This window comes from Hoplias malabaricus, chromosome 14 (genome assembly GCF_029633855.1).
Source record: "Hoplias malabaricus isolate fHopMal1 chromosome 14, fHopMal1.hap1, whole genome shotgun sequence".
NCBI classification, from domain to species: domain Eukaryota; kingdom Metazoa; phylum Chordata; class Actinopteri; order Characiformes; family Erythrinidae; genus Hoplias; species Hoplias malabaricus.
In genome coordinates this window covers 14,408,928-14,425,190 of record NC_089813.1, presented here as the reverse complement: position 1 = coordinate 14,425,190, position 16,263 = coordinate 14,408,928, and the positions used below count along the sequence as shown (strand labels likewise).

Sequence of the window (16,263 nt, the reverse complement as noted above, 5' to 3'; positions counted from 1 at the left end):
TAATCAGAATTTGCTGCCAGAAGTCCACTGACATTATGCTATAATGCATTATGCTGTGTGCATTTAGAGAAAGCATTGAATAAAAGGAGAATGGATAACCTCCATGAAATACAAACATTTATATTGTGAACAGGAAGTTTTGCTTTCTCAGCTCAAAACTGTTTTACTTCCCACTGCTCACTATGTCTATTTTCTCACCTGCTTCTTCTCACATACTCTATCTCTCTATCTCCATCCTTCTCTCTCCCACTTTACACTGTCAATCATACACAAATGTACTGAATTTGACTTAAAAATGTAAAAAATAAAAATATATACTAATAAATTTTGTAGGCAGAACCAACAAAGCTTGAGTGATATATATATAATGTAAGAGGTGTTTGGGGAGAATCCACATTTTCACACAGGATCAGTGTGGTTATGTGAAATCATTGTGGAGCTCAAACGCTGTCATGTCATTATCACTAATGATCTCTTTACTAACTCACCTGCTTCTTGCTGTCCCCCCCCCTCTCTATTCTCCTCTCTTCCACTTTGTGCTGCCAGCCAATTTTCAAATATAACAAACAAATAATGAGAATTTAATCTACTTACAGACAAATAAATAGATTAATATAAATGTATAGCATTTTTTCTTAGAATACTGAGCTGCTGTCAGATTCCAATCACACACTAATTCTAATAATCTGTTATCAATATTATGAAGATCGTTTACAGTGTCTGAGGATATAATAGACACACAAACTATAACACAGGTGACAAGTGTGTTACTTCATTTTAAACATCTTATCAGCAGATATGATGGTAATAAAACTGCTGGACACACAAACTTATATTTTAGATAATCTTTCCTCCCACAGCAGCAGGTACATTCTCTATTATCTGATTTAATATAAAGAACTAAAAACAGGAATCATTGCCTACAGGTCATTTCACTACAATATATAGACAGCTCTGCTTTCAGCCTGTTCATATGAGCTACTCTACAGTTAAATCAGTGACTGTTTAGGAAAAATGAGTTCAGCATTTAAGACTACTTCACTTTTTTATTATTTAGGGCGTCTGGTCACCCTACTGTTTTGTTGATTTTCTAAGTGTACAAAAATGAACACACTCTCTAAAAAGAATGTAACAATGTGGGTTGTGTAGGAGTGGTCAAGGAGCAAGGGAAAGAGGTAAATGCAGGAGACTTTATTAACAATATCTAAAAGGAAACTAGACAGAGGGACGCTAAACACAGAGGCTAAACACTTAACACAAGGGCTAAACACTAAACAAGGCTGAACAAGGACTATACAGAACAAAGTGGCTAAACACAGGGCAAGGCTCTACACAAGGCTTTAAACATAGAAGTAGACATCATGTGGCAAGACAGCAACATGAGGCACAGCCAAAATACAACCACATGAACAATGACCCACAACCAGGAGACACTGACAAGGACTATATCACACAACACAAACAAGAAACACCTGTGCACTATTTAAGACACGTGACACTAGAAACACAAGGAAAAGGTATCACATGACCTGGGAACAAGCAGGAAGCAGACACAGGACAGGGGGGAACAGTCAAATGACAAGGGGAGCACAAACAAAACAATACAATACAACAAGGCAAGGCTTTGGCCGCTGCCCCTTGCAGCCATTGTTCATTGGTAGTTCTGTTTAGAAATTCTGCCTTTTTTTTAAATACTGGCTGGCGGCTACTATGTTGTTAAATTTTGCCTCTGTCACTCTTTCCAGTCCTGCTCCCTGTCTTCAAACAGACTCTGTTGATATTCAGAACCACAGTTCCCTGAATAAACCTGGGGAGCTGAGTTTGGAAGTTTCTGATTCTCCAGTGGGAAACATCATTAAAAATCTGATCTTGTTGAGAATTCACAGACAGTAACTCTGAGACACTGAGGTTCTTCATTTACTATTCTGTGATCTCATTTTAACACAGTGTGTCCACTGACACAGAATAAACACCAGGCTTCTGATTTATCTCTGTGTGAATCATATGCAAATGAGTGCATGATGTCGACAAACACTATCGAATGGCTGCCAAACCTCCCCTGCATTTATCAACTTTAAAAATACATTTAGCCATAGCCCCCAAAAGTGAATAAACAATTCCATTTTTATTTGCAGATAACAATCAAGTCAGTGATACAGTAATGTGTGTGCACTTCCCTACATTCACACAGCTGAAGAAGAATCCTTTTTAGTTAAAAATTTAAAATGTATGAGCTCTCAGATTTCACAAACTCAAAATTAGTGTAATCTTTATGATTTTTTACATATTTATTTGTATATTTCTGGCAGGTTTGGGCATTAGATATTTCATGAGCATGATTTATTACTGAAATATGTCTGATCACTTTGCAAAAATAAAGCTGCTCCATTTTAACATTTGACATAGTTGATTGCATAAAGCTTATGTATAAAACTAACCACAGTGTCTGCTGTACCTCTGTAGATTTAAAATGTAGATGTTCAAGAAGTTATTTTTGGATTTATATTGTAACATATCCTCACATAAACTCACATTTACTGAGTTACTGTGAGTCTGGGCAGTGTGTACGCACTTGCTGATTATTGCTGTAACACTCTGTGTATGTGACTGATAATGAGACAGTTCAGTTGCTGCATGTAATGTTTCACCTTCAGTTTTTCCACAGTGGAAGAGCAGAACCAGCACTGCAGCAGGGAGAGAAACAGAGGACATGACATATTGGTGTAAAATATCAGCAGGTAAAACACACAGAATAAATAAATCTGAAAGAGCTGGATCCTATTATCATTAAGCAAAAATACACTATTTATGAGCAAATGAATAAAGTGCAAAATAAAATCATTGTAGTTGTGTAAATAAACATAATTTGAACAGAGTTAAAGACCCTGGGAACACATTTTGAAATACATATTTACTTAGTTTGAGGCACAGAATAAGTGGCAGATTTATTCAGTGTGAGGCTTGGAATGAGCGCTGGGTTTACTCAATAAGACGCTCAGAATGAGCGACATTTATATTCAGTCTGAGGCTCAGAGCAAGTGCTGCATTTATTCTGGCTGAGGCTTTATTCGTAGTGGCTGCGTAGTGACGGCACGGTGGCGCAGCAGGTAGTGTCGCAGTCACACAGCTCCAGGGGCCTGGAGGTTGTGGAGGTTCGATTCCCGCTCCGGGTGACTGTCTGTGAGGAGTTGGTGTGTTCTCCCCGTGTCCGCGTGGGTTTCCTCCGGGTGCTCCGGTTTCCTCCCACAGTCCAAAAACACACGTTGCAGGTCGATCGACTCGAAAGTGTCCGTAGGTGTGAGTGAATGTGTGTGTGTCTGTGTTGCCCTGTGAAGGACTGGCGTCCCCTCTAGGGTGTATTCCCGCCTTGCGCCCGATGATTCCAGGTAGTACCCCCCGCGACCCTAAATTGGATAAGCGGTTACAGACAATGGATGGATGGACTGCAAGCTGAAGCATGAGATTGCTCAGACTTGACGAAAGGGCAGAGCCATGTTTGTTCTGTGATTGGTCGGGGTAAAGGTTACATAAGCCTTACCCACCCAAAGGAGGAGAGAAATACTGGTAAATTACAGTTACTTACAGTAAATTATTATTAATTAGACTTTAGGATGATACTAATAAGAAATTGTACATTTACACTGTGAGCCCTGAGGAGCCTGATGAACTTAATTAGAAAGAAAACTCAGATTTAGTTGCAGTGGCTTTAAAAGTCTGAAAATCCACAGCTTAAATCACTGGATTTTAGCTCAAAAGCAATATCATTTCTGATCTTAAACCATTCTGGTGGAGAACAAGGTCTGAAACATGGGTCACAATGGAACACTGGTTTTCTGTAAAATGTTAAATCATCTACCATTTCCCCACAGCAACATCATCTGCTGAACTTACAGTAAGTGTTAGTGCAGCCAAAGTGGGACCTGAAGTAGAGTGGGAGGAATAAGCTCATTAAGTGTCAACAGTCAGTTAAATGTGATTAATAAGTGCTGAAAGGTTCTTGTCACTGAGCATTTTTCACTGGTTGTGTTTTATTGTTGTAGCTTTGACCATAATTTAAAATAAATGTATTGTAGTGGTCGCAGTCACACAGCTCCAGGGACCTGGAGGTTGTGGGTTCGATTCCCGCTCCGGGTGACTGTCTGTGAGGAGTTGGTATGTTCTCCCCGTGTCTGCGTGGGTTTCCTCCGGGTGCTCCGGTTTCCTCCCACAGTCCAAAACACACGTTGGTAGGTGGATCGGCGACTCCAAAGTGTGAGTGAATGTGTCTGTGTTGCCCTGTGAAGGACTGGCGCCTCCAGGGTGTATTCCCGCCTTGCGTCCAATGATTTCATGTAGGCTCTGGACCCACCGCGACCCTGAACTGGATAAGCAGTTACAGATAATGAATGAATTAATGAATGAATGTTTAGAGTTGCATGACTGGGGAAAATAAACCAAATTTTATAACATTTCTGAATAGTTTAAGATATTTAAATTAGAATCCCTCAACTTGGTGAGTAAAAGTTTCAGGGAAAGAGTTAACATTAAACACAACGAAGCTCTGACACAAGCTTTAATTGAAAAAATTGCAGCATGCAACTCAGAGCTCAGAAAATAAACCATTTCCATATTCCATCTTCAAGACCTTTATAACAGATAAATGTGTGCATTAAGGCAGGCACAAGAAAAAAAAATGTGTCAAACTTTTTTTTGTGTGTGTGTGTGTGTGTGTGTGTGTGTGAGAGAGAGAGAGAGAGAGAGAGAGAGAGAGAGAGAGAGAGTTAGTTAGTTAGTTAGTTAGTTATCAGATATAATCCACATGTTCAATACATGTTCTTCAATGGTCAGGACCCCCTCAGGAACGCTGGACCACCACAGAGCAGTTAATAACAGAGTGGTGGAACATGTGTCTAAAATAGTGGAAACTGAGTGGCTACAGTGTTTAAAACTCCACCAGCACTGCTGTGACTGATCCACTCAAGTGCAACACACTATCACAACACAACATCTATCTCACTGAAGTGCTGACAGTCTATGACCCATATAACACTCCCTGCTCTGTGGTGGGAAAAGTATGCAGATGAACTTCAGACTGTAATTGTAGAACTAGTGTAAGATCCCAGTGTGCATCGGCGGTAACCAGCAGGGGTCTTTAGGCAGCACAGTAGACACTGTGAGCTCTGGAAGCTCCCTTTAACAGAAGCCTTGGAGTAATTAGTGCGCTATTGGGCTCTGTACATAAGACCCAGCAACAGTAGCTCAGTGTCACACCTTTGCAGAAGTGTAACAAATACAGCATCTCAGAGAGTCGTTTCTCAAAAGAGAAAAGCCAAATAAAAGAATACAGGAAACAAAAAATATTTTTGAAAAAGCTGGGCACAAAAGTGTAAAGTGAACGGAAAATTGAAAAAATATTTCATGAAAAAATTTAAATTGAAATAACAGGGGACATAATAGTTAAGTTGTTTATTCCTTTTGAAAATGCAGTTCTTGGAGCTTGCTGTATATGAACTCTCCTTTTGTTTTCCTGCATTTTTGCTCTTTGATGTGTAAAGAATAAGACCCCATATTCATGGCGACATAAGCCCCTTTCACACAAACACGGTAACCCAGGAATACTTCAGATTTCACCCGGAAGAGCAGTATGTGTGAACACAAATGTCAGTAAAATGTGTACTGGACTTTATCTGGACTTTGTCCTCACTCTTAAATATTGTGATCTACAAGGGTTCTTTATTTATTTATTGTTACATTTATATAGTGCCTTTCTAGGTGCCAAAGAACACTTTACAATCAACACTGCAGAGATCAGTATTCCATTTAACATTCAGTTCACACACACACACACACACAGGTAAGAAGCAGCAGTCAAACAACTGAAGAACATTTTGCATGATTAAAGGGTTCTTTGCATCATGAAGGAGTTCTTCAGGTTGATGGAGAATGAGCTGTAACTGGTTCTAAACAGCACCTTTTAGAGAAGGGTTCTATATGGCACCAATAATGGTTCTTTCATTGTAACAAACTTGACATTGTAACAAGAGAAGAACCCTTTTGGTGCCATATAGAACGCTTCTCTAAAAAGTACTATATAGAACCATATACACATTCTTCATCAATCTGAAGAACCCCTTCACAATGTAAAAAACCCTTTAATCATGCAAAAGGTTCTTCAGGTGTTTAGGGTTCTATATAGAACCATTTCCTTTAATAAAGAACCTTGTAGAACCATAATCAGAGTGAGGCCCATGTGTGAACAGAGCTGTTAATGCACCACCTCTTACTGCTCCACGTACCACCAGTGATACTCCTCCCACAGTTAGAGAACCACTGTCATAAAACAATAGCATTCTTTGGGGTTATGGCTCTCTCACCTCTTTAAACCACTCCTTACACCATGTCGGATCACGACCTGAACTCTTGGTTTGGTTTTACACAGATTTACCCAATAAAACAAGTCAGAAACTCCCTCTACAGTGTCCAACACAACGTTTACTTTTACTCACATTCTACGTGTCTGTGTTACAGTGTGGTCTTATATGATACTGAACAAAAATACACTGGCATTATATCATTCTGGTTTGTTACTGTATCGATTGGAGTAAAGTCTCTGTGTTGTGTGTTTGTAAAGTCTTTATGGAGGTACAATGTGTGGACATTAAACACTGCTGTTTATTCAGAGACATGTCCTTGTCTTAGAGAAATTATGCCGGCTTTATTACAGAACGGGTTTCTAATTAGTTTGATCTTAATGTTGTCTAAAGTCTAAGTAAATGTAACAATTTAATTCTAGTTTATTCCCTAAAAAAGACCAAGCAATCATTTTACAACATTGTTGTTCTGTGGAATGAGCCTCAGTAGCTGGAGAATGGTGTTATTATAAACAATACATTTGAGAGTTTTTTCTACTAAATGATACTAAAGCCCCTGTTATTCTTTGTTCTTCTTTAAACTCTAACCATAGCCCTAACGTTTAAGTGGAATAGTTCACGAAGAGTTGATGCTGAAAATATAGAGTGATTTATATTCTGTCTTCACTTGAGCCACATTCTCTCCTCTGCTGTAAAGGATCCAGAAACCCTGCATCTGAAACTCTCTGACTCTAAATTCACAGAAAAGATGTTTTTAATGAACAGCTTCATACAGCAGCACTCACTCTAATGAAAATATTAACTTTTACTACTCACAGAGCATCACACAGAGACGACTGAACTCCATACTGCTCCAGATGAGTCTGAGAAATGGACTGTGTTCAACATCACTTCCTCTGCTCTTAAACACACACACAGAGAGAGAGAGAGAGAGAGAGAGAGAGAGAGAGGAAAAGAAATCTAAAGAGCAATTTTACATTGATATATGAATTATCATTTTACACATTAGACTCATGCTCAAGTTCAATTGGATAAAGCCTCTTGTGGGAAAAAAATAAACGTAGGCCCTAACTAAAAGCAATCCTCTATTCTTTAATAAAATAAAAGGACAGTCTTCATGTGATGAGGTCTGGTCTGGAATCAGCCTCATCCCCATAATTATTTAGACACTGTATCCCATAAAATATTTTATCCAGTGTGTAAACTGTGAGGTCACACCACGTTGTTCAGAGCTGGTGAAGAGTGGATGCTGAATATTAGCCACAGGTCTAAGGCTATGTTCACATTTCTAGACTGAAGTGACTCAAATCTGACTTTTTCCAGGACTGTGTGGACATGTCAGATCCTATCTTTTCAAATCAGATTTTCATATGTTAGATCGGATACATATCAGATGCATGAATGTAAACAGATCGGATTTCATGTGTTTAATGCAGCTGTGCAGGACTTTGGTGTAGACGCGGTTATATAAGCACTTACATCCTGCACTACACAGGGCCTAGGGCCCTATTTTGGACGGAGCACACACACGCACCAATTCAAGCCATTTAAGGGTCAGACTTGTTCACATTGGTTCACATTGCAGACAGATACATGTCACTCACATTTATAATTGTGAACCATCAACAACAAGAGAACCACTAACCCTTCATTTTAAGTTTAAACTGGATAGATAAATACTTCATTTTGTTACATAAATATTGCAACAAATTTAAGTATTGAAAGAACATGCAGAAAGTACAAAGGGAACTCATCAACTGAGCGCTGCATCCCCTTCCAAACGGCCCCTCCTTACCTTTCTGTCTATCTCTGATATGTATGTGTAAAAGTGTAAATGTGTGTTGCAATAAGAAAAGAAAGATCTACACCAAAGTAGGGCAGAGAAATTAACCAATGAACCTAGATCCAAAATGTAAAACAATATATAAACTAACAATTTGTGAAAAAAGAGGATATAGCTGTATATCTCTCTTTCTCTCTCTGAGAACCCGTGTCCTTTGGAGATTGCTTCTCTGCTGTGCCTCATTTACAGAATGTGTAGCTAATAGTCCACTAATGGGCTGCAAGAAGGAGGGGTAGTCCTCAGGATCCCAAAACGTCAGCCTTTCTGGTGTTAAATGTCAGATTTGTTCACATTGCACACAGATACATGTCACTCACATTTATGATTGTGAACCATCAAGATAGACAAATCCAATCTAAGCAAATTATTTAGAATTTATTAAAGAGGCTTTTAACCCTTCAGTGTCAGTTTAAACTGGATTGGTAAATGCTTCATTTTGTTGCATGAAAAAGAAATATATTTAAGTATAGAACATGCAGAAAGTACACTGAGGTCTTATCTGATTAGTGCTGCATCCCCTCCCAAACAGACCCCTCCTTAGTGGCCTCAAGGTGTCCATGACATCACACTTCAGCTGAATGTCTTTCATGTCTCTGGTTTGTCTGAGAAGTCTTGCAGTTGTTGTTTGTTGAGTTTAGTCTTATAATGTGTTTAGGTTTTCATCATTTAGTTTTTCATTTTTCTATTTTTTGTGGAAGGGCAGGGGTTATTTGTCCGTCTAAAGTTCTGAATTACCTTTATCACTGAAGAGCATAAGAAGAGTACACAGAGAGTGGTAATGTCTCCTACTCACTTTCACCCCAAGTCTGCTGTAATAAGATTATAACAGTCTTTTTTACATATTTAACTCATTCAACTTCAGGAGGGTTCTCATCACATCAGCCCCAGTCACAGACACTGCTTCATCACCTCGAGAGGTGTGAGCCCACTGCCTCTGTGACAGGTGTCTCATAACAAGAGAATAGAAGTTGATTAAATCATTTGGAAAGGTAGAGTCATTGACGTCTATAAGATTACTTTTTGTATTCTGTGACAGTTTAGATCAGTGTTTTTTTTTAGATCGTGTATTTTCGAGACCTAGACAGCCTCCATTTTCATCATTTCAACAGTGAGTTTGTTCTTTGTTTCCAAGTGCCATGTCCTCACCAGATCTAAAAGAGGCATTATGCACTTTGAGCAAGAAATATACTTTAGAACTCATCCAGCACCTGTGACTGTGTGGTAAGTTTCAGTGGCCACTACATCATCTACCCACTTGTTGATGAATGACAGATAACGCACCTTTCTCTAAGTGTGTGTAATACTCACATACAGCAGCACCTTAAACATGTTCCAGCCAGTGCAGCTAAAACAGACCTGCAGTGCTGAAACTGCTCTTTCCGGCCACAATTTGATGGTTGTTGTGGCTGTTTGTTCACTTGTGCTCACTTCAGCCGTGGTTGGTATGTGAAGAACGGCGCTGCAGGATGTGATCTGACAGTTGAAGTGGATTTATAATCAAGTGTGTTCTATTGTTCTTGCTTGTGTGGAAACATGGTGTAAATCTAGGAGAATGTTCCTCAGATGTATGAGTCTGAAATCAAGAACAACAGTGAAGCTCTCAGGGGGATTGTTTTGTAGTGAACTGACTGTATCGTTGCTCCCCAGACGCAGTGTTTCACAATCTCACACAATGTTGTAAAAACCAGTTATGAAAATGGTTGTAGATATGGGGTAAATAATGAGGATAGCAATTTATATGTTGATTATTTTACTGCTGTAGAGCAATGAAAACATTTATGAACCAACATTAATGAACCATATTTTACATAGATGTGCAGTCCCCCATGAAAAAACATTCTCATATTCCAGTGTTTTGTTGGGTTTTAATGCACTACACATAGATTTTTTTTTTACTAATGTGGGCTAATGTTTACGACTGTGGACAAACAGGTAGGTAATTATATGTATAATTACATACCAGTTTCTGCCTATTGTTACCAGCTCCATTAATATAGGTGCACGTTGTTGTTGTACATTTACAGACTGTATTAAACCATCTGTTACTCTGCATACTTTGTTAACTTCCTTTCACCCTTCAATAGTCAAGACACTCAAAGAATCACCAGAGAAGTCAGTCTGAGCTCTGCTGTGACCCTGACATGGTGGGGAAGTGTTTGTGTATGTTGCAGTGCTGGGAGTGGATCAGAAACAGCAGTTCTGTTGGAGTTTTTAAACTTCTCATTGTCAATGTGTAGCAACATATTTACTGTCTCTGACTTCACATCTACTATATTAACAAAGTAGGTGTTTCTATAGGAGAGGTCTGTGAATTTGCATTGTTTAAACACCCCAGGAGAACTGCTGTGTTGTTGTGTATTGTTCATGCATTTTGACCCTTATGGCATTCTGTCCTATACCAGGAAGTTGTAGTTCTATGCTTGGGTATTGTAGTTTATAAAAGAAAAACAACCTCAGTAAAAAAGAACCAGTGTGAGAACCTGAACTCCAAGTCTCTGTTTATTGGTTGTTAAGTGAATTAATTGCTACGATACAACAAAACTGGCGATGAGGATAAAAGTTAGGTTCAGATGAAAGTTCTGGAGCAAAGTTGAGGACTAACTGAGCTACTCGTTGTGCGTTTTACACGCAAATTCATCCGTGTGGAGTTAGCTCTTGGCGGGAGTTCAGAGCAGACAGGGTAAACACTTGCAGCAGTAAGAATGTAAGGCACTGCTAATCCTATATACACGCACGTTAAAAAAAAAACAAAAGAAAGAAATAACGAAATGGCGGGTGTTTTTGGACACATTGGATTATTTGAAGAGTTTGTGGAGTCTTGTAGCTCATACACAGAACGTTTTGAGTTCTTTGTACTGGCCAACAGCATTAAGACTGAAGTGGTAGTGCCCACATTTCTCAGCGTAATGGGTAAAACCTACAATCTGCTGCGTAGCCTACTGCAACCTGAGAAACCTGGTGATTGCTCCTATGATACTATTGTAAATACACTGAAAATGCATTACTCTCCAAAGCCCCTCATCATAGCTGAAAGATCAGATTTCACAAACAAAATCAGGAAGAGGGAGAGTCAATATCACAGTTTGTTGCAGTTCTGAAGCACCTCTCAAACACTGTGAGTTTGGTCGTACTTTGAACGACACCATAAGAGACAGATTAGTTTGTGGCTTGCGCAGTGAAACCATTCAGAAGCGTCTTTTGACAGAGAGCAACTTAACGCTAGAGAGGGCAATTGAAGTGAGCACATCCATGAAAATGGCAGCCAAAGAAGCTCAACAGCTAAGTGGATCTGTGCAAGTACACAAAGTGCACAGTGAAAAACAAAAACCCAAGGTGAACAAACCATGCTACTGCTGTGGTAAATCTGGTCGTCAAGCACAGGAATGCTGGTGTAAAGACATTGTGGAAAATACGGGCATATTGAATGAGCATGCAAAACAAAGAAGCCAGTTTTGAACAAAACCACTGAACAGAGCAAAGTTGGTTTCAGAAAACCTCAAAAAAAAGCAGGTATATCAAGTGGAGGAGTCAGCGGAGAAACAAAGTGACGAAACTGATTATGAATATTTGCAGGTAATGTCAGTCTCAGGAACCTCTGATGGTTATTGGGTGACACCCCTGCTGGAGGGAGAGCCAATACTGATGCAAGTGGACACTGGTGCAGCAGTATCGCTGGTTTCAGAAAAAGTCCACAAGGAGGAGCTGCAGCATCTAAGGCAAAGTCTTCTAAGCTGACGTTAAGAACATATACTGGTGAGACTGTGCCAGTAAAAGGAGTTGTGGATGTGACTGTTGCACTCAACAAACAAAAGGTGAAGCTGCCTTTGTACATTGTGGCTGGCAATCATCCATCACTGTTAGGGCGCTCCTGGCTGGAAAAGATTAGGCTGAACTGGCAGGAGGTGCACATGGTTGCAAAAGATGGTGCAACTCTTCCTAGCATACTGAAGAAACATCCTACTGTATTCGCAAAGGAGCTTGGAAGCATGAAAGATATCACAGTAAAGCTGAGTGTCAAGCCAGACTGTAAGCCAAAATGTCTGAAGGTGAGACCTGTTCCCTATGCTATCAAACCCAAGGTTGAAGCTGAGCTGAACCACCTAGTCGAGGCAGGAGTACTGGAACCGGTTAGTGTGAGTGAATGGGCTACACCCATTGTCCCAGTCATTGAGAAAGACGGATCAGTCAGAATCTGTGGGGACTTCAAAGTCACAATAAATCCAGTCCTGGCTGCTGAACGATATCCAGTTCCCTTGATTGATGATCTTTTCGCTAGTCTTTCTGGGGGCCAGAAATTTAGCAAGATAGATTTGTGCCAAGCTTACTTACAGATGCATGTAGATCCAGACTCACAAGAGTTACTGACTATTGTAACACACAAGGGACTCTATAGGTACTGAAGGCTTCCATTTGGTATTACCTCAGCTCCAGCATTGTTTCAGAGAGCAATGGATCAGATCCTCAGTGGGCTGACGGGTGTACAATACTACCTTGATGATCTTCTGATGTGATTGATAGCACTAGTCTTCACAAGGCCCTATCAAAAGTCAAAGCAATTGTTGATGCTCCATTACCACAAAATGTGAGCCAGTTGCGATCCTTCTTAGGATTACTGATGTATTATTCAAAATTTGGCAAACATACTACGTCCACTTCATGAATTGCTAGTTAAGTCAAGACAGTGGAAATGGACTGACAGATGTCAGAAGGCTTTTAATGAAGCAAAAGTAGCCTTAACTGAGTCAAAGGCCCTCACACACTTCAACCCTTCTCTGCCGATTCAGTTGGCATGCGATGCATCTCCCTATGGGGTGGGTGCTGTTGTGTCCCATACTCTACCAAATGGGGAGGAAAGACTGATAGCTTTTGCATCATGGACCCTGAGTAAAGCGGAGAGCAACTATGCACAAATTGAGCGTGAAGCCCTAACAATTGTATTTGGTGTCAAGAAATTCCTTCAATTTCTTTTTGGGCGCAAATTAATTCTGCTTACTTATCACAAACCACTGATTTCAATCTTTGGTAGCCAGGCTGGCATTCCATCACATGCAGCCAGCCGCATGCAGCGATGGGTCTTATTATTGTCTGCATATATGTATGACATAAAGTACCAGAGGTCTGAATTTCACTGCAATGCTGATAGCTTGTCTAGGCTTCCCTTGCTCATAAAGCATGCAGAACACCAACAAGCAGAAATCTTCTACTTTAAGGAGGTGCCCGATGCTCCAGTGACTTCAGCCCAAGTGCGAAAGTGTTATCTGTTATCTGTTGAGAAGAAATGAGCTCACAGTTCAAGCTGGTTGTTTGCTGTGGGGTTTTCGAGTGGTAATACCACCATCACTGAGATGCCAGGTGCTAGAAGAACTTCACTCGGGACACTGTGGAGTTGTGAGAATGAAAGAGATTGCTCGCAGCTACTTTTGGTGGCCTGGGCTAGATGCAACAATTGAGAAGAAAGCAAAGACTTGTGTAGCTTGCCAGAAACAGAGAAATGTGCCACAATTAGTCCCTCTACATCCATGGGATTTTCCAGATGAGCCATGGCAGAAAATCCATATAGATTATGCTGGGCCTCTAGAGGATCACATGTTCCTTATTTTTGTGGATGCTCATAGCAAGTGGCCAGAGGTGGCAGTGATGAAAAGCACAACGGCAGAGAAAACCATTGAGGCACTCAGGCCAATCTTCAGTTGTTTTGGATTGCCAAATCAGCTTGTGAGTTGTAACGGATCGCAATTTGTGTTGGAAGAATTCCAGTCCTTCTTGAATGCAAATGGAATCAAGCACATACGATCATCACCTTATCACACAGCAACGAATGGGCTTGCTGAGAGATTTGTCCAGACGATGAAACAAGCTCTATATTCATCTCGAGGCAATGGTTCTCTTAACCGTCGACTTAACACATTCCTGTTAGCATACAGAAACACCAGACATGCCACTACAAAGGTTACTCCGGCATTTGCCATGTTTAACCAACAGCTTCGTACTGGATTGGACCTCCTGAGACCACCAAGCACAAGACAAGTGGTACAGTCACAACAGAGAACTCAAGTGGATAGGAGTGGCAAAGCAAAGCAAAGAGTTTTCAATCAAGGTGAGAGTGTTCTGGCACAAAATTACAGCAAGGGTGCAAAATGGGTTCCAGCTACAGTAGTTACACAAATTGGTCCTGTTTCCTATACTGTCCAAACACAAGACAATGTGATTTGGCGAAGACATGTAGACCAACTGTTGTCTTCAGCAAAAGCCAGTGATGACACACTTAAGGTGGAATCATTTGACCTTTTACCCTGACGTCTGTGTTAACCAGGAACCCCCTTCCGAAAATCAATCAACAGAGTTGGATAAAGACCGGAACCGGATATGCCCTCATTCTCCAACACCTGTCTTAGAGCCGTATGTTTCTACCCGTCCATCTGCGAATGTGCCATCTGAGCCTACTGGATGTTGTTATCCCTCTAGAATCAGACGACCACCTGAGAGACTGCATATTTAGTCTAGTGGCTAACCCACACCATTGGGGCAGAATAATCCCCAGGGTTCAGCCCGGGAACTGAGGTCGTCAGCCCTCTTTCCCTAGTGTTCAGTACTGGGATTGTATTTAGTTAAAATAAATAAAACTAGGGAATATTTGTATTAGTGGTGGCATTCAAAGTAAAGGGGAAGGAATATGTTGTGTATTGTTCATGCATTTTGACCCTTATGGCATTCTGTCCTATACCAGGCAATTGTAGTTCTATGCTTGGGTATTGTAGTTTATAAAAGAAAAACAACCTCAGTAAAAAAGAACCAGTGCGAGAACCTGAACTCAAGCTTCTCTCTGTTTATTGGTTGTTAAGTGAATTAATTGCTACGATACAACATGTGTCTAAACACACCACTAGAACATCAGTGACACTGCAGTGCTGAGAATGATCCAACATCCAAATTATACCTGCTCTGAGCTGAGGACCAGCACTACACCTCAACTTAACTCTGATTGTGTACAAAGCATTATTAGAATGCACACACACTGCATGTGTTTTAAATCCCTCTCACTGGTTTCCAGTTCCTCATTTTTTGAGGTTGTCATTGCCATTATACCAGTAGAACAGAAGTCACAAACACATATATAACCCTTCCCTGTTCTCAGAACTGAGAAGCTGTACTGTGGGTTTGAGATTGGTTGATGTATGCAACAGTTCTTATATGTTTCCATACACTCACATACTGGATATGGCTAATTTACTTTAATCTGTATTATAATAGACCATTAATTTATTCAGTGCAAATAAATCATTACAAATGCATAAATATCTGTGCAAGAAATATATACTTTTAAGTTAATCTACTGAGGTCACATATATTCCATTCCTAATTTAAATAGAGGAAGTGCGGTGTTTACAGGACCAACATTAGCTACTTGGTGCAAGAGTCTAAAACACAGTGTAAAGTGTATCACCAGATACCAGATAAGATTAAGGTTAAACTTGTGCTATTTTTATAGTCAACAGAAGTGTTGAGAAAGATATTTTGAAGCAGTAGCTTAAGCTACTCTTGATTAAAAATAGTCAAGCTGCAGCCGAGCTAATTATCTACACTACAAGCTAAAGCAAATGTAGCTTTCTTTGGTCAACACCGGAGAACACAACAAATAATAAAAAAAAAAATACATCTCTGTCTGAATACATTTCGTAATTGTACTAATAAGGCATTGTGAAGTTGAAAGATATGTATATTAATAATTGTTTTGCCTCATTTCAACAATTACAAACAAATTGTCTTTCTAGATCAGACTTCTTCAGATACTTACAGAATAAGAAGCTACATTTGTGAGAATACACATCTCTATCAGTCTCTTTCTTCCGAGGATCCAGTTCTACAAATTTTGGCCGGTGCCCCAACTTTTCTCAAACTTTGCTAATGTTTTCTCAAAACAACTAAATTGCACTAGAAACTAACTGAGGGTTTCATGAGAGAAAGAACTATTTAATTAATTTGGCTTGTCAAAGCCAAATTACTGTTCTTTTCTTTAATGTTCTTTGTAGCTAAGTTTTTATTCTACACACATTTCTATAAACATTTTCA

At 39.8% G+C, this 16,263-nt stretch overlaps 1 protein-coding gene across 1 annotated transcript in view; it reads right to left on the bottom strand.

Annotated features, from left to right (window-relative positions):
* LOC136666300 (Fc receptor-like protein 5) overlaps positions 1 to 16,263 on the bottom strand; it is a 59,771-nt gene that overhangs the window by 27,033 nt on the left and 16,475 nt on the right. Inside the window, exon 10 of the mRNA XM_066644396.1 lies at positions 4,137 to 4,159. Within this exon, the coding sequence (XP_066500493.1) occupies positions 4,137 to 4,159 (23 nt within the window). The remainder of the gene's footprint in view (positions 1 to 4,136; positions 4,160 to 16,263) is intronic.